Source organism: Anolis sagrei, chromosome 12, assembly GCF_037176765.1.
Source record: "Anolis sagrei isolate rAnoSag1 chromosome 12, rAnoSag1.mat, whole genome shotgun sequence".
NCBI lineage: Eukaryota > Metazoa > Chordata > Lepidosauria > Squamata > Dactyloidae > Anolis > Anolis sagrei.
In genome coordinates, this window is record NC_090032.1 from 12,943,766 (window position 1) to 12,968,936 (window position 25,171).

Consider the following 25,171-nt stretch of genomic DNA (forward strand, 5'->3'; position numbering starts at 1 on the left):
CCCCCAGGCAGGAAGCAGCCAGGCTTTGAAGCTGCAAGGCCATTCAATGCTAAGAATTTCCCCCAGGCAGGAAGCAGCCAGGCTTTGAAGCTGCAAGGCCATTCAATGCTAATCAAGCTGGGCAATGACAACATTCACACTTGCCTCACACCCTGGACATCACTCTACATACTGTATATATAAACCCCATTTTCCTAGTTTCCAATAGTCCTCACAACTTCAGAGGATGCTTGCCCTAGATGTGGGCGAAACGTCAGGAGAGAATGCTTCAGGAACATGGCCAGACTGCCCGGAAAACTTACAGCAACCCAAGTTCCCAAACTTCCCCCCTGTTTGCTGGGTTTCTCTCCTCCTCCTCCTCCTCCTCCTCCCGGGAGCCAATCAGGAGCCGGAGGGGCGGGGCAAGGCGCCTCCACGTGACTCTTTCAAACCCTGTCCCTTTGTCTGGCTCGCCATCCGCGTCTGAGCTTGCAGGTGCGAGGCGGCGTCCCTTCCCTTGCCTTCCCTTCCGTGTGGCCATGGCTTCGCTCTGGTCCGGCAACGAGCGGCTCCGGATCGGGGAGCGGCTGCAGGCCAGCCTGGCCGGGATCCTGGAGCTGGATCTGCTCCGGGAGAGGCAGAGATCCGCCGTGGAGGGCGCCCTGGAGGGAGAGCGAGAGCCGCCGCAACAGGTGCGAGGACCCCGCGGAGGAGGGGCTGCCCGTGGTGGGATGAGCCCAGGACAGGAGGGAGACCTAGGCCACACGCAAGCCTCGTGGGAGTATTCGCAGGGATACCTCGCTTTCGCGCTGCCAGAGCCATCTAGGCATACAGTGCAGTTTGAAACCGGGTTATATGGCCAGTGTAGACTCATGGGATGCAGGTCAATTACATTATGTGAGCATGGAGACTATAAAGCAGAACTAGCAAAGAATAGAAAATAATAAATTATAATAATATATTAAAGTTATTATTTGTTAAAATAACAACAGTAATCTATATACTGTATCTATATCCTTTTTTAGGCTGAAAAAGCTGCCCTCGGCTTATACTCGAGTCAAAGATATTTATTATTTTACTCTGTTATTACTATTATTTTTATTATATTTATTATTTTACTCCATTTATTGGCATTATTACATTTGCATTATTTTACTCTATTATTATTTTAATACATTTATTTTATTCTATTATTATTACAATTATTATTTTACTTTATTATTATTGGAAGGATATGCAAGCACATTGACACTGAAAAAGGTTAGAGTATTATTTATTTATTTACTTCAAAGTTTTATATACCGAGCTTCTCACCTCATAAGAGGGACTCAGCCCGGTTTCCACCATAAAAACACATACAATCGGTAAAATATCAAAATACACGTTAAAATAAAACATTAAAAAAGCACATATATTTAAAACTACAGTGGTCAGTCATCATACTAAAATCGAATATACACCGTCTTCCATCCAGATCATTGTCTCATTCTTCAAAAGCCTGTCTCCATAACCACGACTTCACCTGTTTCCTGAATGTCGGGATTGTTGGGGAGTTTCTGACCTCTGGCTGGAGAGAGTTCCAGAGTCGCGGGGCCACCACCGAGAAGGCCCTGTCCCTCGTCCCCACCAGCCGCGCTTGTGAGGCTGGCGGGACCGAGAGCAGGGCCCCTCCAGACGATCTTAGTAATCTTGATGGTTCATAGGGGAGAATACGTTCGGAGAGGTAAACCGGGCTGGAGTCGTTTAGGGCTTTATAGGTCAACACCAGCACTTTGAATTGTGCTCGGAAGCTAATTGGCAGCCAGTGGAGCTGGTGTAACAGCGGAGTGGTGTGCTCCCTGTACCCAGCACCCGCTAGTAGTCTGGCTGCCGCGCGTTGTACTTGCTGCAGCTTCCGGGCAGTCTTCAGGGGCAACCCCACGTAGAAAGTAATGGTTTAATCAAAGTCGGTCAGTCTTATTTTAAATTACAGTTTTATGTAAACATTGAAAAACATTTAACCTACTTTTTCCTCAATGTAATTTTATTGGGATCTATATTTGTTTTGTATTACCAGTAGCTGCTACATTTCCCACTCTTGACTTATACTTGAGTCAATAAGTTTTCCCATTTCTTGGTAGTAAAATTAGGTGCCTCGGTTCATATTCCGGTCGGCTTATACTCGAGTATATACGGCAAATAAAAATGTAATGTTCATTTGTGGGATTAACATAACTCAAAAACCACTGGACCAATTGCTGCCAATTTTGGCCACAAGACACCTACTAACCCAAGGAGTGACCATCACTAAAAAAAAAAAACCCACGAGTTTGTCATTTGGGAGTTGTAGTTGCTGGGATTTATAGTTAACCTATAATCCAAGAGCATTCCGAACTCCACCAATGATGGAATTGAACCATATGTGGCACACATGACTCCCATGACCAACAGAAAACAGCCTTCTCTTCTTCAGGCTAAACATGCCCAGCTCCTTAAGCCACTCCTCATAGGGCTTGTTCTCCTGACCCTTGATAATTTTAGTCACCCTCCTCCGGACACATTCCAGCTTGTCAATCTCTCTCTTCAAATGTGGTGCCCAGAATTGGACACAATATTCCAGGTGTGGTCGAACCAAGGCGAAATAGAGCATGGGGAGCATGACTTCCCTGGACCTAGACCAGTGGTTCTCAACCATCCTCATGCTGTGACCCCTTAACACAATTCCGCATGGTGTGGTTACCCCCAAGCATAAAATTATTTTCCTTCCTACCTCATAACTGTCATTTTGCTCCTGTTATGAATCATAATGTAAATATATGATGTGCAGGATGAATTCTCATTCACTGGACCAAATTTGGCACCATTACCCAAATGCTCATATTGGAATATTGGTGGGGTTGGGGGGAAATTGATGTTGTTATTTGGGAGTTGTAGTTGCTGGGACTTATAGTTCACCTGCGATCAAAGAGCATTCTGAACTCCACCAGCGATGGAATTGGGCCAAACTTGGCACACAGAACTCCCATGACCAACAGAAAATACTGGAAGGGTTTGGTGGGCATTGACCTTGAGTTTTGGAGTTGTAGTTTGTCTATATTCAGAGAGCGCTGTACACTCAAACAATTATGGATGTGGATTAAACTTGGCACGAATACTCAATATGCCCAAATGGGAACACTGGTGGAGTTTGGGGGAAATAGATTTTGATATTTTGTAGATGCTGGGATTTATAACTCACCTACAATCAAAGAGCATTCTGAACCCCACCAATGACATAATTGGGCCAAACTTCCCACATAGACCCCCCATGACCAACAGAAAATACTGTGTTTTCTGGTGGTCTTTAGTGACCCCTCTGATACTCCCTCATGACCCCTCCAGGGGTCCCGACCCCCAGGTTGAGAACCACTGACCTAGACACTAGACTCCTATTGATGCAGGCCAAAATCCCATTGGCTTTTTTTGCCACCACATCACATTGTTGGCTCATGTTTAACTTGCTATCCACGAGGACTCCAAGATCTTTTTCACACGTACTGCTCTCGAGTAAGGCCTTGTCCCCCATTCTGTATCTTTGCATTTCCTTTTTTCTGCCAAAATGGAGTCTCTTGGATTTGTCCCTCTTGAACTTCATTTTGTTAGTTTTGGCCCATCTCTCTAATCTGTCAAAATCGTTTTGAATCCTGCTCCTGTCCTCTGGAGTATTGGCTCTCCCTCCCAATTTGGTGTCGTCTGCAAACTTGATGATCATGCCTTCTACCCTTCATCTAAGTCATTAATAAAGATCCTGATCAGGACCGGGCCCAGGACGGAACCCTGCTTGTGGCACTCCACTTGTCACTTCTTTCCAGGATGAAGAGGAAGCATTGGGGAGAATCACCCTCTGGGTTCGTCTATTTAACCAATTACGGATCCACCTCACCATAGTTTTGCCTAGCCCACATTGGACTAGTTTCCTTGCCAGAAGGTCATGGGGGACCTTGTCGAAGGCCTTCCTGAAATCCAGGTACGCTACATCCACGGCATTCCCCGCATCTACCCAGCTTGTAACTCTATCGAAAAAAGAGATCAGATGAGTCTGGCATGACTTGTTTTTGATAAATCCGTGTTGACTATTAGCAATGACCGCATTTGTTTCTAAGTGTTTGCAGACCACTTCCTTAACAATCTTTTCCAGAATCTTGCCTGGTATCGATGTGAGGCTGACCGGACGGTTATTGTTTGGGTCGTCCTTTTTTCCCTTCTTGAAGATTGGGACCACATTGGCCCTCCTCCAATCTGCGGTAACTTCTCCCGTTCTCCAAGAACTCTCAAAGATGATTGCCAATGGTTCCGAGATGACTTCTGCTAGTTCCTTCAATACTCTTGGGTGTAGTTGATCTGGCCCTGGGGACTTGAACTCATTTAGAGTGGCCAGGTATTCCTGGACGACTTGTTTCCCAATTTGGGGTTGGATGTCCTCTAATCCCTCACCCACTGGAATCCCAGGTTGCAACGGTGGCCGGGAGGCTTTCACACAATTAAAACTTGTGTGCCAGTTGCACCTGTAGTAATAATAATAATAATAATAATAATAATAATAATAATAAACTTTATTTATACCCCGCCACCATCTCCCCGGTGGGGACTTGGAGCGGCTTACATGGGGCCAAGCCCGGACAACATATTACAGCAATAAAATCAAAGCATAAACAAAACAACAACAACATCAAAATTACATTTTAAAAAGTGCAGTCGTAAAATAACATTCTAAACGCAATCACGATTATGATAACAATGGGTGAGCCACATATACAGGATAAAACAATTATTATTATTATTATTATTATTAATAATAATAATAATAATAATAAACTTTATTTGTACCCCGCCACCATCTCCCCGATGAGGACTCGGTGCAACTTACATGAGGCCAAGCCCAAACAACAATTACATAAAATAAAACCGAAAACGCAAATAATGAACAATAATAACATAATTACATAAAATAAATGAAAACATAGCAATATAAGATTACAATAAGCACAATCACAATGAGCTACATGTTTAAAAAACTGTAATGAGATAAAATAGGAGCAGGACATTTACAGGGAACTCATAAAACACACAGAGTTGTGGGGCAAACTTCCCATTTGGAGGGTGTGAGCTCCAGTAGTAAAAAGAACGTTGAGAGGTGCAAAATGTCATGGTGTGCACCTACTCACCAAAGGTGCAGAGGAAGAGCCAGGTTTTAAGGTTCTTTTTGAACATTTCTAGTGAGGGGGCCTGTACCTTGGGAAGTCAGACTTGGTCATGGTGGTCCACACTCTCATCGCATCCAAGATAAACTACTGCCACGCGCTGTATGTGGGGTTGCCTTTGAAGAATGTTTGAAAGCTTCAAATAGTCCAACGAGAGGCAGCCAGGGTAATAACTGGAGTGGCATACAGGGAGCACACAACTCCCATGCTACATCAGCTTCACTGGCTGCCTATTTGCTCCTGGGTACAATTCAAAGTGCTGGCTTTGGCCTATAAAGCCCTAAACGGCCCCAGCCCAGTTTACCGAACGCATCTCTCTTTATGAATCACCATGAAGACTAAGATCTTCTGGTGAGGCCTTCTTTTGGTCCCACCACCATCACAGGCATGTTTGGCAGGGACGAGAGACAGGGCCTTTGCAGTGATTGCCCCATGGCTATGGAACTCGGTTCCTGGCAATATTAGATCAGCCCCCTTCCCTCCTGTCCTTCAGAAGGATTGTGAAGACCTAGCTGTGCGACCAAGCCTTTGGGACAGTGCAGTAGGGCAATAACAGGAAACCCACTGCACTGACTGGAGCCAGCATGGTGTTCTGAGATGGTTTTAAATAACCTGATTTTAAAGGAGATGTAATTGTTTTTAGTGTTGTGAATATTTATAATCATTTTATGGAATACTTGCCATGTATATGCTGTGCTCTGCCCTGAGTCCCTTTCAGGGTGAGAAGGGCAGAATATAAATGTTTCAAATAAATAATAATAATAATAATATGTGTTGTCGAAGGCTTTCATGGATGGAATCACTGGGTTGCCGTGTTGCGGGCTGTCTGGTGATGTTCCAGAAGCATTCTCTCCTGACGTTTCTTCCACATCTATGGAAGGCATCCTCAGAGGTTGTGAGGTCTGTTGGAAACTAGGCAAATAATAATAATGACCGATTTAAGATTTGGAGCCTGGTCTCCAGCGCCTTTGCAGAGTGCTCGTGACTCATCGAATCCAGGATCCCCTTGCATTGAGTTGCAACAGTTGAAGTGGTATCAGAGTGCATTAATTCTACAGTGTAGATTCACCCTTGGATTGGAAGTGAAGATGGGTGAAATTGAAGGCGGTAAAGTGATGATGATGATGATGATGATTATTATTATTACAATATCCCACTTTTTCTCTCTGCAAGGAGACTCAAAGTGGCGCACATTAAAATCATTTCAATACAATTTAAAATACACAAATATAGAACTACTGAGTGTGGCAGCAACCAGGAAGATTAGGCAGCTGTCCAGAGTGTAGTGGAAGAGGATTGCAAATGTTGACGTGGCAGATGGGCAATTAATGCAGAAGACAACCTGGAGAGAGGCGGAGGCCCGGGGCTAGGGAGATGCACATGACTTTGGAGGAAAGGGCAACTTGCCATTGTGTTTGTAGCAGAGCCCCTTTTACTAAGGGCAAAATATTTGAAATATAAGTATAAGGCGTTGCATTTCTAGCTTCCTTTTCGGACTTGCGAGTGATGGGTGTTGGCCAACCTGTCCCCTACATTCAGGTACAGAGGCAGACCAAAACAAAGCACCTGCTGTTTGTGAGATTGATTTCCTGCTTGGCACTTTGCCTTCGAGCCCAACCTAACTTTCTTTAGGGCAGTGTTTCTCAACCTTCTTAATGCTGCAACCTCTTAATACAGTTCCTTATGTTGTGGTGACCCCCAACCATAACATTATTTTCACTGCTACTTCATAACTATAATTTTGCTACTGTTATGAATCGTCATGTAAACATCTGATATGCAGGATGTGTTTTCATTCAATGGACCAAATTTGGCACAAATACCCAATATGCCCAAATTTGTTTACTGGTGGGGTAAAAAAGAGGCCAGGAAGGAGAGAAAGAAATAAGGAGAGAAAGAGGGAGGGAAGGTTGGCCACAGCAATGCATGGCAGGTACAGCTAGTATCAACAAAAAACCTCCTGTTTTGTAGCAGATTTCCTATGAAGTGGGTAAGGTCGTACTCCTTTGTGATATTATACATTTTTCTCAGGAGTAGGCATATCATAAGCTGCTCACAGGTCTATGAAGACAGCTTGTGTAATCTGCTGCCTTTCCAAGCCATCTTTTATGTGGAGAGTCTGGTTGATGTGCACCTTTTTCCTTGCTGTGGGATCAAAAATGGGTCTATTTTTTCCATAATTCTATGCAAAATAAGTATCTCCTGAACTTTGTAAAGATGGCACAATAAGGAGATTGGTCTATAGCTTTTTGAATCATTACCTGGTTTCAAAATGGCTATGACTCTTGTTTTCCTCCAGATTTTAGGGATCTGACAGGATGCAATGCAGTTGTTCATCAGCATAACGATTATAATTTCAAAACTCCATAACCCACACCCTTAATATGAGCTGCAGCACGCATCAAGCCAAAAACAGTGCGTTAAAAAACTCACCAGAAAGTCCAAAATAAGGCAGATCTTGGCACCTGGTTAATTTCTTTTCTCAGTGACTCTCTAGCTGCAGATTCTGCAGTTTCTCATAATGTGGTACATTAATCCTATTTGTAATGGAAAAGGGTTTATTAAAACCCGAAAACCTGGATAATCCTGGATAAGGTGTCTGGTAGAGCATAACACAGTTTCCCTATGTTCTTCTACGAAACACGTTTCTAAACCTACCAATCCTCATTGGACATATGGAATATAATTGCATGGTTCTTCCCTGATAGCAGATTCCAGCCTTGATCCATTTAAGTGATTGTTGCAATTACCCTCTTCTTAAGTGGAACCCACTGTGTTTCTGAATTGAAAACCATCACCATTTGGTGCTGGATGTAAAATAGTGGCTCAAGCAGGCAAATACAAATTAAGAACTAGGATGCCTCTGAATGTAGGTTTAGGAATTCCTGGTCACTACCAAAATAAAGATGAAAATTATTGCTTTGTCGAAGGCTTTCATGGCTGTGAGTTTTCCGGTCTGTCTGGCCATGTTCCAGAAGCATTCTCATCTGATGTTTCACCCACATCTATGGCAGGCATGCTCAGCTGAGGAGCTGAGGTTTACATACCTGTGGAATGTCCAGGGTGGGAGAAAGAACTCTTGTCTGTTTGAGGCAAGTCTGAATATTGCAATTGGCTGGCTTGATTAGCATTGAATGACATTGCAGCTTCAAAGCCTGGCTGCTTACTGCCTGGGGAAATTCTTTGTTGGGAGGTGTTAACTGGCCCTGATAGTTTCTTGTCAGGAATCCCCCTGTTTTCTGAGTGTTGTTCTTTATTTACTGTCCTGATTTTAGAGGCTTTTCTTTTAGGACTGGTAGTCAGAATTTGTTCATTTCCATGTTTTCCTTGATGAACCAACCTGGTCACAGCATGTTATTGGAGAACACAGAAGTGTCAACCACCATGTCAGACTACACAGAGAAGCAATTGAAATCCACAAGCATGGCTGCTTCCTGCCTGGGGGAATCCTTAGCATTGAATGGCCTTGCAGCTTCAAAGCCTGGCTGCTTCCTGTCTGGGGAATCCTTTGTTGGGAGGTGTAAACCAGAGAAGTCGACCATAGCAGAGCACCTGATGAACCAACCTGGACACAGAAATGCTGGACCACTCTTTTTTTTTAATTGAGATTTTCCTTATATATGCATACACAACAAATTTTACATACATGGTCAAAAACACATACAAATACCACACAAGGATGATATGCTGGACCACTCTTGACAACCACCATGTCAGACTACACAGAGAAGCCATTTAAATCCACAATTTCAGTGGACAATTTCAACATAAAGGAAGATCTAATGAGAAAACTAAATGTGTCTGGCTATTTTCCCAGTGACCATCGGTATGCCCTATAAGTACTGTAATTTCCCCAAAATAATACTCTACAAACAAGATTAAGTTCAAACAATTGAGTTTACTGAATAATCAAGGTATAAAAGTGTAGTTTGATTATGATATAAAGTTAGAATAGTAAAATATGAACTCTGAGGTAAAAAACAACTATAATTTCTATGAGGTAAATATAACTATAAACTATGGGGGATGTATGACTATACTATGAGGCATGTATTGGCTATGAACTCTGGGGCATGTATATCTGTGAACTCTGGGGCATGTATGTGCTAAGGATGGCCTGTTCGGACTGCAAGCCAGACCAGACACTTTCTGGCAACCAACTATAAGCTATTGTGTCCTGCTTGGCAGAATGGAGTTGGACTGGATGACCCTTGGGGTTCCCTTCCAACTAGAGGATTCTGTAAAATACCTGGTGTAACGAGGCCACCAATTTGTAAAGAAGGCACCAGTTTGTAACGGTTTGTAAAGGAGCCACTACTTTGTAAGGACTTACTAAATTGATAACACAACTAATAGCTTGTAATGTTGATTTGGTCTTTCTTGAATGTGTAGCGTGGCTTAACTTGAAAGTATTTGTAACAGAGACTTGGCTTTAAAAGAAACCGCAACAAGTTTATTGAAGTATAGAAGAAGCTTGATGGTTTCAATGTTTCTTAGCTCTTAGAGGCACATTTCTTCAGAGGTTACATTTAATACATTTCATAAAACAACTCTTACTCTTAAGAGTAATCTATTAAAGTAATCTATTAAAGAAAGAAACACATTTTGAAAGAGAATAAGTTTAAAACCTGTTTAGTGAAAGGAATAGTTCTCTGGTAACCCAGCTGAATGTGAGTTGAGCTGGCTACCATTCCCCCCCCCCCCCCCCAGTTATGCTAGTTTAGATAATTACCCTTTTAAACACCTATCTATTATTATACATAACTGTAGATTAAAACTCACACTTCACCACACTTGGCCAACTCAATTTCTGTCTCATTCCATTCCTGCCTGTATTTCCTTCAAATAGGAAGAAAACAAGACCATATTGCAGAGTGTCGCTGCCAAAATGGACTGGAGCAAATCCGAAGATGCGTTTGGGACATCAGAAAACTCGGAGACGAATCTCGGGGCTATACGTAGTCATGCTGTGGACAAAGTGTGCCTTGGGATGAAAATAATTGGGGAACAGCTCTTGACCCGCAAGAAAACCGGAGACAATGCCCAGGAAATAGTAGAGGGGGATTCTAGGCCAAGCTCAGGTATGTCTGAACCAGATTTAGTGGAGAAAATTCCAACTGTAATTCATTCTGTATAGCAGGATCTCCCCTTGATAAACCTGAGGCACTATTTTCTATAAAACATCAACAAACTTCGCCCATCATCCCTTTTCCATGTATGAAGCATACAGCATTAAATAGCTGTTATCTGATTAGGGTACAGCACCATACAGTGTGAAATAAATGGAATGTGGATATAATCATATACTCCAGTATATCAGAACACTGGTGTAAGTATTATGAGTCTTTAAAAGGGGAACTCATAAAACAGTTATAGCATTTCGCTCTGCGCATTATGTATCTCCAGCATTTGGCATTTAGGGATAAATATACAAAATGATGGATCATACTGAATTATTGTTGTTGTTGTTGTTATTATTATACGGAATTCCTCTTTAGTCCAGCTTTTTGTTCACCAGAAAGCCAGACTAAAGTAACTGATAAACAAAGGCATACTGTGATATACCGTATATACTCGAGTATAAGCCAACCCGAATATAAGCCAAGGCACCTAATTTTACGACAAGAAACTTGGAAAATGTATTGACTTGAGTATAAGCCAAGGGTGAAAAATGCAGCTGCTACTGAAAACCATCAGTAGGTTAAACGTTTTTGTGTATTTACATAAAACTGTAATTTAAGATAAGACTATCCAACTCTGATGAAACCATTATTCTAATCTTCTTCAATGTCAATGTGCTTATGTATCCTTCCAATAATAATAGAGTAAAATAATAAATGTAATAATAATAATAATAATAGAGTAAACAATGGAAATTTAATAACAGTAATAGAGTAAATGTAATATACATAGAGAAAAATAATAAACGTAATAAAATAATGGTACAGTAAAATAATGTAAAGGTAATAATAATAATAGAGTAAAATAATAAATGTAATAAAAATAATACTAATAACAGAGTAAAATAATAAATAACCTTGACTCGAGTATAAGCCTAGGAGAACTTTTTTAGCCTAAAAAGGGGGCTGAAAAACTAGGCTTGTACTCGAGTATATACAGTAAATAGCTGTTTTAACTATAAATTTTAAACCCACATCCTGTATTAATTTTAATCTGTGTTCTTTTTAGTTACCTAAAACCATGTATTGTCGAAGTCGTTGACAATACATCTATTCTCTCTTAATATTTGCCTTTAAATCATTCTCTCAAGAGACAAAAATAAGCAGACGTCTTTAAAAGTAATATAGTTGGTTTACTCACAAACTTCATGTATTCAGCATGCAAGGACTTTGCTGATCAATTCAGTTACAGACTGTAGGTAACACAGGGCATCATTCTTATAATCAATAGTGCATAATCTAAAGTATCTCACTGTTCTGAGAGTCTAATAGAGTCTCTGTCTAGTCTGAAAGTCCAATGTAGACTCTAAAGCAGTGGTTCTTAACCTGCGAACCGCAAGGACGAAAATCTGGTCTTTGAGCCTCCTTCCTCTTTGTTTTTTAAATTTTATTTTATTTTATTTCCACTCCTTTTGCACCACCTGCCACTCCTTTCCTGTCACTGATCAGCCCCAACCCCTTTGATAGACCACGTCCTCTCTAGATTATTCAATATGATTTTCTGTGGGCAAGCAGATGGCTACTGGATGATGTATATTCTGTATCAGAAAGTAGAGCTGATGTGGTTTCTAAATATGCACCCCAAATTACCAAACCAACTCTAAAGTTGACCAAAAACTGATTTGCAACCCTTTTGGTACTAATGTTGGAGAGTGGTCCCTGGTTGAAAAACCACTGCTCTAAAGCATAAAGTTCCTACTGGTCAGAAGCATACATTTGTTCCTACTGAAGTCTCTAAACAAACAGTTCCTGCTGGCGTCTGAAAGCATACATCGCCTGCATTGAAGTTTAAAGCAAACTGTTTCTAAAATGGAGTCTGAGTCCTGAACAAGCCCAGATCAGATTGCATGGTCTGCAGCCCCTCCCACAACAAAGAGTAAAGGAAAACTGCATACACATATACAATACAGTAAACAATTTGAATTACTGTATGTACTCGAGTATAAGCCTAATTTTTCAGTCCTTTTTTTAGGCTGAAAAAGTCTCCCTCGGCTTATACTCGAGTCAAGGTTTTTTATTATTTTACTCTATTATTATTATTATTATTATTATTATTATTATTACATTAATCATTGTACTCTATTATTATTACATTTATTATTTTAATCTATTATTATTGGAAGGATATGTAAACACATTTACACTGAAGAAGGTTAGAATAAGGCTTTAATCAGAGGACAGTCTTATCTTATTTATTCAAAAACATTTAACCTACCAATGCCTCAATTAATGCAATTTTATTGGTATCTATTTTTATTTTGGAATTTACCAGTAGCTGCTGCATTTCCCACCCTCAGCTTATACTTGAGTCAATCCATTTTCCCAGTTTTCTGTTGTAAAATGAGGTGCCTTGGCTTATATTCGGGTTGGCTTATACTCGAGTATATACGGTATATACATAGCAAACAATTAGTGGAGGCTTGAAGAAGGTTGTTATTTCCAACATTATGATAATGTGTTTTTAACTATGTTGTGCCCTGTCTTGAGCCACGAGGGTAAGTGGGTAAGAATAAAATTATTATTATGATTATTAGTAGCCGTACTACTAGTAGTAACCATTTATGGCCATTTATGTCCCACACATTTATTTAATCCCCCCCCCCCCCCCCGAAGATCCCCAACTTGGCCACTATCTTATAGGTGTGAGTTCAACCTTTCATTAAGTGAAGAAATCTTTTATTTGATCTGTCCTGAATCTCACCATAAGCAGTTTGAGTGGATTAATATTGGTTAAGGCAAAAATTAACTAAAGGTATATCCGCAGCAGGATGTCTAAACCTCCTGGCTTTATTTTCTCATTGCAGGGTTCTATGACACCAGTGAAATGGGCTCCCTGTCGGATTCCTGTGCTTCTATGCACAGCGATGGGCCTTCGGGGTTGCCCTACGGCACTGGCTCCTTCCCTCACCTACCAGGATTAAGAGAGAGCAGTTTTGTCCGTCCGCACTCAACGGATGAAGCTGCTGTCCGCCTCCTAGACCTCCGAATTCAGCACCTCACCTTGGCAGCAAACCTTCCCGACGCTGTGAACAGGAGACCTGTATCAACAGGTGAGAATAGGTCACCCCTCCTTCGCACGGCTGAGCCTTTGTCATGGCCACGTTAAAAGGTCATGTAAGGCCATAGTCAAGTGCCAAATAAATCTTGTTGAGAATCTTCTTCCAGTTTGAACTTGTAAGTTTCTAGCCCTCAGAAATGTATGATATGTAACATACACTGGTGAAATCTCTACATCCCACAGGACATTACGAATATTTATTATCGTATCCTCTCCTTTTTCCTCTAAAGCCACTTTGAGTCTCCTCGTGGTGAAAAAATCAGGGTATAAATAAACGTAACAACAAGTGTTCTGGGCAGTTGTACATTGCCTTTGGATCCTATAGGTGGGCTGTGAGTCCTGAAATAAGGTCCGTGGCGAGGGTGGCGGGGTGCGTGCTGCCGTTGGAGAACAGGGAGAGAGAGAAAGAGAGGGAAGGAAGGAGACCAGCGCCGTTGCTCTTGCCCTCTCGCAGCTTCCCCAGCACCATTGGAGGAGAGTGAAAGAGAAAAGGAGAGTCCCCCAAACTAACTGTTGTTGTTGTTAGCTCCCATTGCCAAATACAAGAGTTGTAATGGGAAAACAGCCCTTTGTAAGACCTTGTTTAGTCCCCCAAAGTTGTTGTTGTTGTTGTAATAATAATAATAATAATAATAATAATAATAATAATACTTTATTTATACCCTGCCACCATCTCCCCAAGGGACTCGGAGCGGCTTACATGGGGCCAAGCCAAGCAACACATCAAAAACAGCAAGCAATAATAAAACAACAAGCAATAAACAAAAATAAACAATACAGTTAATGTAACTCATAAATAGGCAATAACACACAAGAATTTAAAAACCTATGTCTGGGCCAGTTAGGAACAGTTTCTGTTGGCAAGTCGGATTATTAACAAAAGACCCTCCTCATCAATGTACAGCAGAGTGGCTTAGCAGCAGCAGCAGCATGACTCCGCACCAGTAGCCCAAAATGATAAAAAGAACAAAACCACACAGACAATGTTATCTCTTCCATAAGAGCTTTTCTTTATAGCAAAATAATATGGTGGCACTATTTACAAGAACGAGGTTTCCATGACACAAATAAAGTTCTTTATTCTTCCTTCTTCGCTTCTATGCTGGGCTTCTTTCTCATGCAGATAAACAGCTTCACTCTCACAGAGCTTTTTCTCACAGTGAACTTATACTAAAGCTTCACACAGTAGCTTTTTACATACAGCAGCCTTTATACTAGAACTTTACACATGAGGCCTTTAACGTGGGGTTTCTGTCACCGAAGCTTCTAACACCAGGCCATCTCACACTCGGCCTTCTCATAGACTAAGTCCTACCTCACACTGTGAGGCTTACCTCACACAGAGGCTTCTCTGACAGACAAAAACCTACCCCACACTGTGACGCTTTCTCACAGACTGAGGTCTTTCTCCCACTGAGGTTTACCTCAGACTAACAGCTACTAAGCTACAGGCACACCTGCTTATATAGAACTGCAGCTTTTGCTAAGTCATTGCATTCATTTAACCCTTTCAGTGCTTGACTTACATTTTTGTAATCAAAAATAACTAGCTAATTTTTAATATTTCTGACAACAGTGTCATCTGTATCTTCAGAAGTTATTTTGGAATACTGATTCAACAGTAAAAAGTTGGAACATATCCAAGCTCTGAGTTCCCTATCAATGTGTTTCCTTCCCTGTTGCAGGAGACATTGAGTTCATCTTGGGCCTGGGAGACTTGTCCCTCTCGTTGCCAAAGAACCCATGCCTCCAGTTGCTGCAGTACAAGGCAGACCTCGTATCTTGCAACACCAGTGAAGTCTACCACTATCCGAGTCCGTTGCATGCGGTGGCCCTGCAGAGCCCACTCTTTACCAGCAGCCTTTCCCAGAGTTCATCCCAGGAAGATTTCGATGAGGGGCCCTTGGAAGCTATCCAGGCTGACTCCCCAAAGAGAGTAGGTCTCTGCTCCCAGGAACAGCGGAAGGTGCAGCTGGATCAGTATATCGCCAAACTGGTGCTGCGCTATAAGTGCCGCTCCATAGCCAGCAGAACAGACAGTGGATCTCTAGCAGGTTATCAGAAGAGCCTGTCTATGTCGTCAGTCTGCAGTTCTGTGCTTGGCACCGTCCAACTCCTTGCCCCGGTCCCTGGGTGGAAGATCCGGCGACACATTTCTACCCATTCCCATTTACGCTCTCCGGAGGACTCTGAGGGTTTACAGAATTCTCATATCTTGGATTTCTCTGGCTCCACTCAATCCCACATTACTAATCTGGTGAAGGCAAACGAACCGTCAGTACTGTCTCTTCCCGATCCTCTCTCATGGTACCCAGAACCCAAATTCATCCCTTACCCAGTTGGTTCAGAGAGAGGACTTCTGGACTGGGCAGATGGCATCCCAAAGATTGAGACTCCATTCAGAAAGGTGGCCTCCTTGCCCCAAGAAAAGCTATACAGAGGCAAACACATTTCCCGGGAGTTGGTGAAAAGACCTGAGAGGCAGGAGAAGACGGCTGAGAGGAGTTGGTTGAGTCCACGGGAGTTGCTGAACCGCCTGAGCCTTCGCCGCCGGCCTTCCCCTCACGTAGGGAGCATGTCCTGCGCCAGCTCAGAAATGAACGTCAACGTCATACGTCATGGCGGCCTTCCATCTAGCAAAGGCAAACCCATCAAGCCCAAATGGACCTCTGTCATGGAGATCTCCAGTAGGACTCCGTATCGACCTCAGCTAAGACGCCCCACTCAGATACTGGCCCACCGCCTTGCCTTATCCTCCGACTCGCCCAACTCGTTTTGCTTCTTGGAGGACTTTGAGCGGTCGCTTAACAGCAGCACCAGCAGCGGCTCTAACCTGGCCAAGGTCGAAGCCACAAGTGCCATCAACCTGAATGGGGACTGGATTCTCCAGCTTGGGGACGAGTGGTCCCACGCCGCGGTCAGCTTAGACTCCACTGACTTGCCGGTCCGCAGAGTCAAGCTCCACCGCAGCCGCTCCTTTAAGGAGTTCAAGAAGGCAATGTCGCGTTCTCTTAGGGGTTCCAGGGTCACCAAGTGATCCCCTAAACACAAGATGATTGGAAAAGTGTGGAAGATCTATTGTGAGATAAATGGGGGGGGGGGGGGGAGTTTCATACTGTTATAGGATTGTCAGTTGTTTCCCCTCCCCTCCACATTTCCCTGCCACACACGCATGGCAAGGAGAGGACACAAATATAAGGTAAACCATTCTGTTTGGTCATGTGAACTGAAGTCTTGGGATTCCTGTTAGTCTTAAACCAAAATAGTGAAGCTCTGATGCTCTTGGGATACTTTATTTGTGGGGGCAAATTCTCAGTTCTTACCATCTTGCAGCAGAAGTCAATTGAAGGAACAGTGAGACCATGGAATAAATTTGTATTCTAATAAAGATCTCTTCTGGCATTTCATCCTTCCTTTGTGTTGGGAATCGCAGCTGTTAAGCTCAAAAATAACCCTCACTTGGGGTGATTCCACCAAAAATGTAGCAGAGTGCTAGAAGCACACTTCATAACCAGCAGAAACTTGGTCAGGATTAGCTTCCATTCAACAGGATGGCACAGGATTGCAGAGTCACAAGTTTAGGTTCAAAATATTTACTGAAGTAAAAAGAAGTCATTTCCAGATAGAAAAGGGTCTTGGAGCTGTCTTACTAAGCTTATCTTCTAAGGAAAGTAAAAGGATGAGATATCAAAAGTATCCATGCAGCTACATTTTTCCTGGAGAATGGCAAAATGTGTCCTCAGTGGAGGGGAGACAAAAGCAGAAAGAGGGCAATGGGGAATCACCACATGGCCAAAACCTAGGGCAACAAAAATACGTTTAAATTGGAAGATGTAGCAATGGAATGTCTGTGAGGGATGAGGTGAGATTCCATTGCTACATCTTCAAAGGGTGAGAAGATAGTGGCAAGCAAGAAGACAAAGCCCCCTCTGGGATAAGCATGTACAGAAATGTGGGGGGGGGGGAGGAATCCCTCACTCTAATCCTATCCAGTCTAGCTACTCATTGAGGACTGGGGACTTGTAAAGTCCAGGGATGAAACCCAACACTTCTGTAGTACAATAAATGTAGATATATGCAATACTTCCTTGTCAACCATTGAACACATGGCTTACTGACTCTTTCAAAACCAATATCCATATTTTGGTTTTTGTATCAAGGTGAAATGAAGGGTTGCTGTGAGTTTCTTGGGCTGTATGGCCATGTTCCACCAGCATTCTCTCCTGACGTTTCACCCACATCTTTAGCAATCATCTTCAGAGGTGGTGAGGTCTGTTGGACACTAGGCAAGTGGGGTTTATCTCGCTGTGGAATAATGTCCAGGGTGGGAGAAAGAACTTGACTGTTGGAGGCAAGTGTGAATGTTGCCACTGGCCAGCTTGATTAGCAATGAATGGCCTTTCAGCTTCAAAACCTAGCTCATTGTTGCCTGGGGGAAACCTTTGTTGGGAGGTGTTAGCTGGCCCTGATTGATACTTGTCTGGAATTCCCCAGCTTTTTTAGTGTTGCTCTTTATTTACTGTCCTGATTTTAGAGTTTTTTAATACTAGTAGCCAGATTTTATTCATTTTCATGGCATCCTCCTTTCTTTTGAAATTGTTCACACGCTTGTGGATTTCAGTGGCTTCACCATGTAGCCTGACATGGTGGTTGTTGGAATGGTCCAGCATTTCTGTGTTCTAAAATAATATGCTGTGTCCATGTTGGTTCATTAAGTGCTGTTCTATGGCTGGCTTCTCAGGTTGAGTTAGTCTGCAGTGCCTTTCATGTTCCTTGATATGTGTTTGGGCAATGCTGCGTTTGGAGGCAGACTTGTCCACAGCTGCATGGTATACGATAGAGTCCTGCAGAGGTGTGAGGATCCCTCTTGTCCTTTGCAGAATGGAGCATTTGTTGGATTTTCTTAGCAGGTTTGTAGATTGTATGTATGTTACGTTTCTTCATCAGCTTCCCTATGTGGTAAATGGTTCCCTTAATGTATGGCAAGAACACTTTTTCTTTGGGTGGATCTTTGTCTTGACTTTCGTGGCTTCTTCTTGGTCTTGCAGCTCTTCTGATGTCTGTGGTGGAGTTTCCATTGTACTGTAGAGCCCAGTTGAGGTGGTTCAGGTCGCTTCCGAGGAGGTTTATTTTATTTATCATGCCAGGAACAACCAGACATTTGTATTACATTTTTAACAAAACAAGCAAACAGACAGACAAAACACAAAGTTTGCAAGCTTGGTAGTTGATTAAATGTCTTTTGACCAGTATCTGGCCACTTGGAGTGCCTCTGGTGTTGCCACAAGAAGGTCCTCCATTGTGCATGTTGCAGGGCTCAGGCTGCATTGCAGCAGGTGGTCTGTGGTTTGCTCTTCTCCACACTCGCATGTCATGGATTCAACTTTGTAGCCCCATTTCTGAAGGTTGGCTCTGCATCTCGTGGTGCCAGAGTGCAGTCTGTTCAGCGCCTTCCAAGTCGCCCAGTTTTCTGTGTGCCCAGGAGGAAGTCTTTCATTTGGTATCAGCCATTGTTTGAGGTTCTGGGTTTGAGCCTGCCACTTTTGGACTCTCGCTTCCTGAGGTGTTCCAGCGAGTGTCTCTGTAGATCTTAGAAAACTATTTCTTGATTTCAGTCATTGACGTGCTGGCTGATACCCAAACGGGATGAGCTGGGGATGTCACTGCCTTGGTCCTTTCACTATTGGCTGCTACTTCCCGGCGGATGTCAAGTGGTGCAATACCGGCTAAACAGTGTAATTTCTCCAGTGGTGTAGGACACAGACACCCCGTGATAATGCGGCATGTCTCATTAAGAGCCACAAGTACTGTTTTAGCGTGGTGAGATGCGTTCCACACTGGGCATGCATACTCAGCAGCAGAGTAGCATAGCACAAGGGCAGATGTCTTCACTGTGTCTGGTTGTGATCCCCAGGTTGTGCCAGTCAGATTTTGTATGATATTGTTTCTAGCACCACTTTTTGCTTGATATTCAGGCAGTGCTTCTTGTAGGTCAGAGCACGGTCCAGAGTGACTCCCAGATCTTGGGTGCACTGCAATGCTCCAGTGGGATTCCTTCCCAGGTGATGCTCAGAGCTCAGGATGCTTGTCTGTTCTTAAGGTGAAAGGCACATGTCTGTGTTTAGATGGATTAGGGATTAGCTGCTTTCCCCTGTAATAGGCAATAAGAGCACCTAATGTTTCGGAAAGCTTCTGTTCAACCATCTCAAAGCTCCCTGCTTGAGCGGTAATGGCACGATCATCAGCATAGATGAAGCTCTCTGTCCCTTCTGGCAGTGGCTGGTCGTTTGTGAAAATGTTGAACATGGATGGAGCAAGCACGCTCCCCTGAGGCAGGTCGCTCTTCTGTTTCCGCCATCTGCCTCTCTGACCCTGGAACTCAACAAAAGCTCCTGTTTTGTAGCAGGTTTCCTATGAGGCGGGTGAGACGGTCGTCCTTTCTGATACTATACATTTTTCTCAGGAGGAGGCAGTGGTTGACAGTCTCATAAGCCGCTGACAGGTCTATGAAGACAGCGCCTGTGATCTGCTGCCTTTCAAAGCTATCTTCTATGTACTGAGTCAGGTTCAGCACTTGCGATGTGCAGCTTTTGCCTTTCCTGAAGCCAGCTTGCTGTGGAATCAGACATGGGTCTATTTTTCCCATAATTCTATGCAAAATAAGTCTCTCCAGAACTTTGTAGAGGTGGCACAACAGGGAGATTGATTTTAGAATAAGCAAAGCCCACCTTGTGGCAAGAAGGTGCATTTATTATGGCTTGCTTTTCTCTGAACTCAAGGGTGTATTGTTCCATGCATTTTGATGTCAGTGACTTGAAGAGGTGAGACTGAATTGCTGTTTATGAGATGGTACCAAGCACCATAGACTTAATCACAGTAATTAAACTGGGAAAAATAGTGTGGAGTGAATCTACAAGTCAGAGCTTGTTGCCTTTAGTCCAGAACATGCTTTTTCAAGCAGTTGATGTTTCTGTTCAGTAATTTGAAGCTGGCATTCCTATTGAACCTAGGCGCAGATATTGCTTCTGTGTAGAGCTGCATTGCTCCCATTGATGCCTGCATATATGTTTGCAAATCTTCCTTTGAACAATTCTAAATCCTATAATCATAGAGTAGGAAGAGATCTTGTGGGCCATCCAGTTCATCCCCATTCTGCCAAGAAGCAAGAAAATCGCATTGAAAGCACCTTCCAACAGATGGCCATCCAGCCTCTGTTTCAAAGCCTCCAAAGAAGGAGCCTCCACCACGCTCCGGGGCAGAGAGAGGGTTCCACTGGTGAACAGCTCTCACAGCCAGGAAGTTCTTAGAATCATAGAATCAAAGAGTTGGAAGAGACCTCATGGGCCATCCTATCCAACCCCCTGCCAAGAAGCAGGATTATTGCATTCAAATCACCCCTTATCTTCCTTATGTTCAGATGGAATCTCCTTTCCTGAAATTTGAAGCCATTGTTCCATTGCATCCTAGTCTCCAGGGCAGCAGAAAACAAGCCTGCTCCCTCCTCCCTCACTTATTGATCCATGGTCCTCATCCTGTCTCCTTTCAACCTTCTCTTCTTGAAGGTTAAACATGCCCAGCTCTTTCAGCTGCTCCTCATGGGGCTTGTTCTCCAGACCCTGGATCCTTTGAGTCGCCCTCCTCTGGAAACATTCCAGTTTAGAGTCAACATCTCCCTTCAGTTGCAGTGCCGAGAATTGGACATAGTGTGATTCCAATTCTGCCAGTGTGACCAAGGCAGAATAGAGCATGGGGAGTATGACTTCCCTGGATCTAGGCACTAGACTCCTATTGGTGCAGACCAAAATCCCATTGCCTTTTTTAGCTGCTGCACAAACATTCCTGGCTCATGTTCTCCTTCCTCCCCATGAGGACTCCCAAGATCTTTTTCGCGTGTCCTGCTGTCAAGCCAGGCATCATCTCCCATTCTGTCTCTTTACATTTTATTTTTTTCTACCTAAGTGGAGTATCTTGCATTTGTCTTGCATTTAATTTCATTTTGTTAGTTTTGGCCAATTATCTCTCTAGTCCAGGGGTCCTCAAACTTTTTAAACAGAGGGCCAGGTCACAGTCACTCAACCTGTTGGAGGGCCAGATTATTATTTTTTTGTCGTGTCAGGAGCAATCTGAGAAACTGCAAGTCGCTTCTGGTGTGAGAGAATTGGCCATCTGCGAGGACGTCTTCAGTCCTACCGGCACAGGAGTTTAACCCACTGTGCCACCGGGGGCTCCGGAGGGCCAGATTATAATTTGATTTAAAAAATGAATGAATTCCTATGCACACTGCGCATATTTTATTTGTAGTGCAAAAAACACTTTAAAACAATACAATAATTAAAATGAAAAACAATTTAAACACATATAAACTTATTAATATTTCAATATGAAGTGTGGGCCTGCTTTTGGCTGATGAGATAGGGTTGTTGTTGTTGTGTGCTTTCGAGTCATTTCAGACTTAGGTTGACCCTGAGCGAGGGCCGGGTAAATAACCTTGGACGGCCGTATCTGGCCCCCAGGTCTTAGTTTGAAGACCCCTGCTCTAATCTGTTGAGATCATTTTGAATTCTGCTCCTGTCTTCTGAAGCATTGGCTCTCCCAATTTGGTCCCGTCTGCAAATTTGATGATCATGCCTTTTCACCCTTCCTCTAAGTCACAGATCTTGAACAGAGCCAGGCCCAGGACAGAGCCCTACTACTGAAGGCACTCCACTCATCACTTCTTTCCAGACTGAGGAGGAAGCATTTATGACCCCTCTCATAAATCATAGCACTTCTACCTACCTCACCTATGGGTTTTTATCCATTTCTATTCACTTTTAGTCATGGGCCTTGCTCTCTTTGTCTAATTCTATTACAATTTTATCATTTGTTTTTATTATGATATTTTAATTTTTATTTTACTATGTTATTACTAAATATTTTATTTGATGCTATTGTCTTGCTTATATGTTTCTTGTTCTATTGTAATTTCGTTTGGGCTTGGCCTCCTGTTAACCGCCCTGAGTCCCTTCGGGGACATGGTGGTGGGGTATAAATAAAGTATTATTACTATTATTATTATTATTATTATTATTATTATTATTATTATTATTGGGGAGAATCACCCTCTGGGTTCGTTCGCTTAACTAATTATAGATCCACCTAACTGTAGTTTTGCCTAGCCCACATTTGACTAGTTTCCTTTCTAGAAGGTCATGAGGGACGTTGTCGAAGGAAGGCCTTCCTGACATCCAGATACGCTCCATCCATAGCATTCCCGCATCTACCCATCCTGTAACTCTTATCGAAAAAAGAGATTGGATGAGTGGTATGAATTGTTTTTGATACATCCATGTTGACTTTTCTGTGATTCTTTGCTTCAGAGAGAATAAGGCTCGCATGCTGTATTGTTGTTATTATTTTATATACGGTGCTGCTTTTCTCTCGTAAACAGACTCAAAGCAGGGAACTGTATTATTATTATTATTATTATCATCGCTTTTTATCTTGTAAAGGGATTCAAAGCAATTAATTTTTTTGTGTGTGTCAGGAGCGACTTGAGAAACTGCAAGTCGCTTCTGGTGTGAGAGAATTGGCCATCTGCAAGGACGTTGCCCAGGGGACGCCCAGATGATTTGATGTTTTTATCATCCTTGTGGGAGGCTTCTCTCATGTCCCCGCTTGGGGAGCTGAGCTGGCAGAGGGAGCTCATCCGCCTCTCCCTGGATTCGAACCTGCGGCCTGTCGATCTTCAGTCCTGCTGGCACAGGGCTTTAACCCACTGTGCCACCGGGGGCTCAAAGCCAGGCCTGTATCCCCGGGGGGGGGGGGGATAGGGGTTCAATCCCCCCTCAAAAATTTTCAGGTTAAAAAAATCTGGTTTACTCATGAATTTTAACTGGTTAACCAAATCCCCATGCTAAGTCTATGAGATGCAAAAAATTAAGAGTCCCTCCAGAACTGCAAGCATTATCTCAAGCAAATATTGACAATTTATTCACACTGTCATTACTTGCAGCAATAGCCGATGTAGCGAAGCAACCAAGTTTGGGGGGGGGGGGAGTGTTGAATGCTCTCATTAAGGAGGCCAGACTTGGTGGAGGTGGTTGACGGGCGGAGCTGCAGGCTATTGAAGGGTCTCTGCCCCCTGCTCTGCGCTCTTTGCTTCAGCATGAGCTAGGAGGCAGGCTTCAACCCCCCCCCCCCCACCTGAAATTTTCAACCCCCCCCCATCTGAAATTTTCAACCCTCCCCGAATTTTTTTTCTGGCTATGGCCCTGCTCAAAGCAATTAATGTTATTATAGTTATTATTATTCATATATGAGGGGCATTCATTAAAGATTCCCCCTGACCCACTTCGATTTATCACAGGACACTAAAACTGCCCATGTGTAATGATATCAGTCTTTATAGGTTACGTGCCAATTGACAAATCAGAACTGAGAACGGTCTTGATCTTACAGGGGCTGAAATGGTGTGAGGTTTGAGAATGGACCCAGTGTAAGACAGAGCAGTCCTCAAATTTGGCCGCATACCAAAGGAGACGTTCAGTGAGATGAAACAGGTCCATGGTGAAGATTTCCCATCATATGATCGAGTCAAGAACTGGCATCTGCACTTCCAATGTGGTCGGAATTCGGTGCAAACAGCTCCAATTCCAGAGTGACCCCACTCTGCTATTGATGAATAGAATATCCAGCAAGTGGAGGTTGCCATTTTGGAACATCGCCACGTAACCATTTGCCACCTATCCCAAGATGTCAAGAAGAGTATGGGGTACGTGGAAAAATTCCCCCAAGACCATCTTCCCCTGTATAAGGTATCCGCTCGCTGGGTGCCCCGGCTGCTCACACCTTTCCAGAAGCAGGAATGAGTCAAATGCTCTCAGGTTCTCTTTACAATGATGTGCCAGGAAAACCAGAAGGACTTTTTTAACAGACTGTCCACACAGGATGAAAGCTGGGTCCATCACTAGGATCCTGAGACTCAAGTCCAGTCAATGCAATGGAAGCATCCTGACTCACTGCCTCCAAAGAAGGCACGTGCCCAACTCTCGGCAGGCAAGGTCCTGCTCACAGTATTTTGGGATCAGCATGGAGTCGGATTGATGGATTTCCTAGCAAAGGGGACTATGATCCCTGGGGCATACGATGCTTCACTGCTGCGGAAATGGTGGGAGGCCATCCAAACTAGGAGACAATGTAGCATGCTTGCCTTCTGCAAGACAATGGACCAATTCACAACTCATCTGTTGCCCAAATGGAAGAAGCATGCTCGTAGGGCTTTGAAATTCTCCCGCATCCGCCTTCTTCACCTGACCTCGCACCATCGGACTTCCACCTCTTTCCAATAAGGAAGTTATTTTGGAAGGGCAAGCATTTCTCAGATGATGAGAGTCTGATTTCTGAAGTCACAACATGGCTTGTGGAGCAACCTGTCGACTTCTACAAGCAAGGTGTTGACGGTTGCTTCAAAAGATGGGAGAAGTGTGTGTCCCTGGGTGGCACCAATGGGGAGAAGGACTCAGAACTGGACCAAGTTTCACTGTTCTCAGTCCACAGGAAGGGGGTCAGGGAAAATCTTTCATAAACGCCCCTTGTACCTCTTTTTCTCTCTTAAACAGACTAAGAGCAAAGAACATTATTATTATTATTATTATTATTATTATTATTATTATTATTATCTTTTCCCATTAACTACAACTTGAACTTATATATCATTATTATTATTATTATCATCTTTCCCCATTAACTACAAC

At 43.2% G+C, this 25,171-nt stretch overlaps 1 protein-coding gene across 1 annotated transcript; it reads left to right on the forward strand.

The window, feature by feature from the left end:
- Positions 1-428: 428 nt before the first annotated feature.
- On the forward strand, positions 429-16,838 carry LOC132764318 (uncharacterized). The gene is made up of 4 exons (XM_060758267.2): positions 429-671; positions 10,048-10,279; positions 13,183-13,428; positions 15,122-16,838. The coding sequence occupies exons 1-4, from the start codon at positions 519-521 to the stop codon at positions 16,471-16,473; spliced, it is 1,983 nt and encodes a 660-aa protein (XP_060614250.2). The 5' UTR covers positions 429-518; the 3' UTR covers positions 16,474-16,838.
- The last annotated feature ends 8,333 nt before the right edge of the window (positions 16,839-25,171 follow it).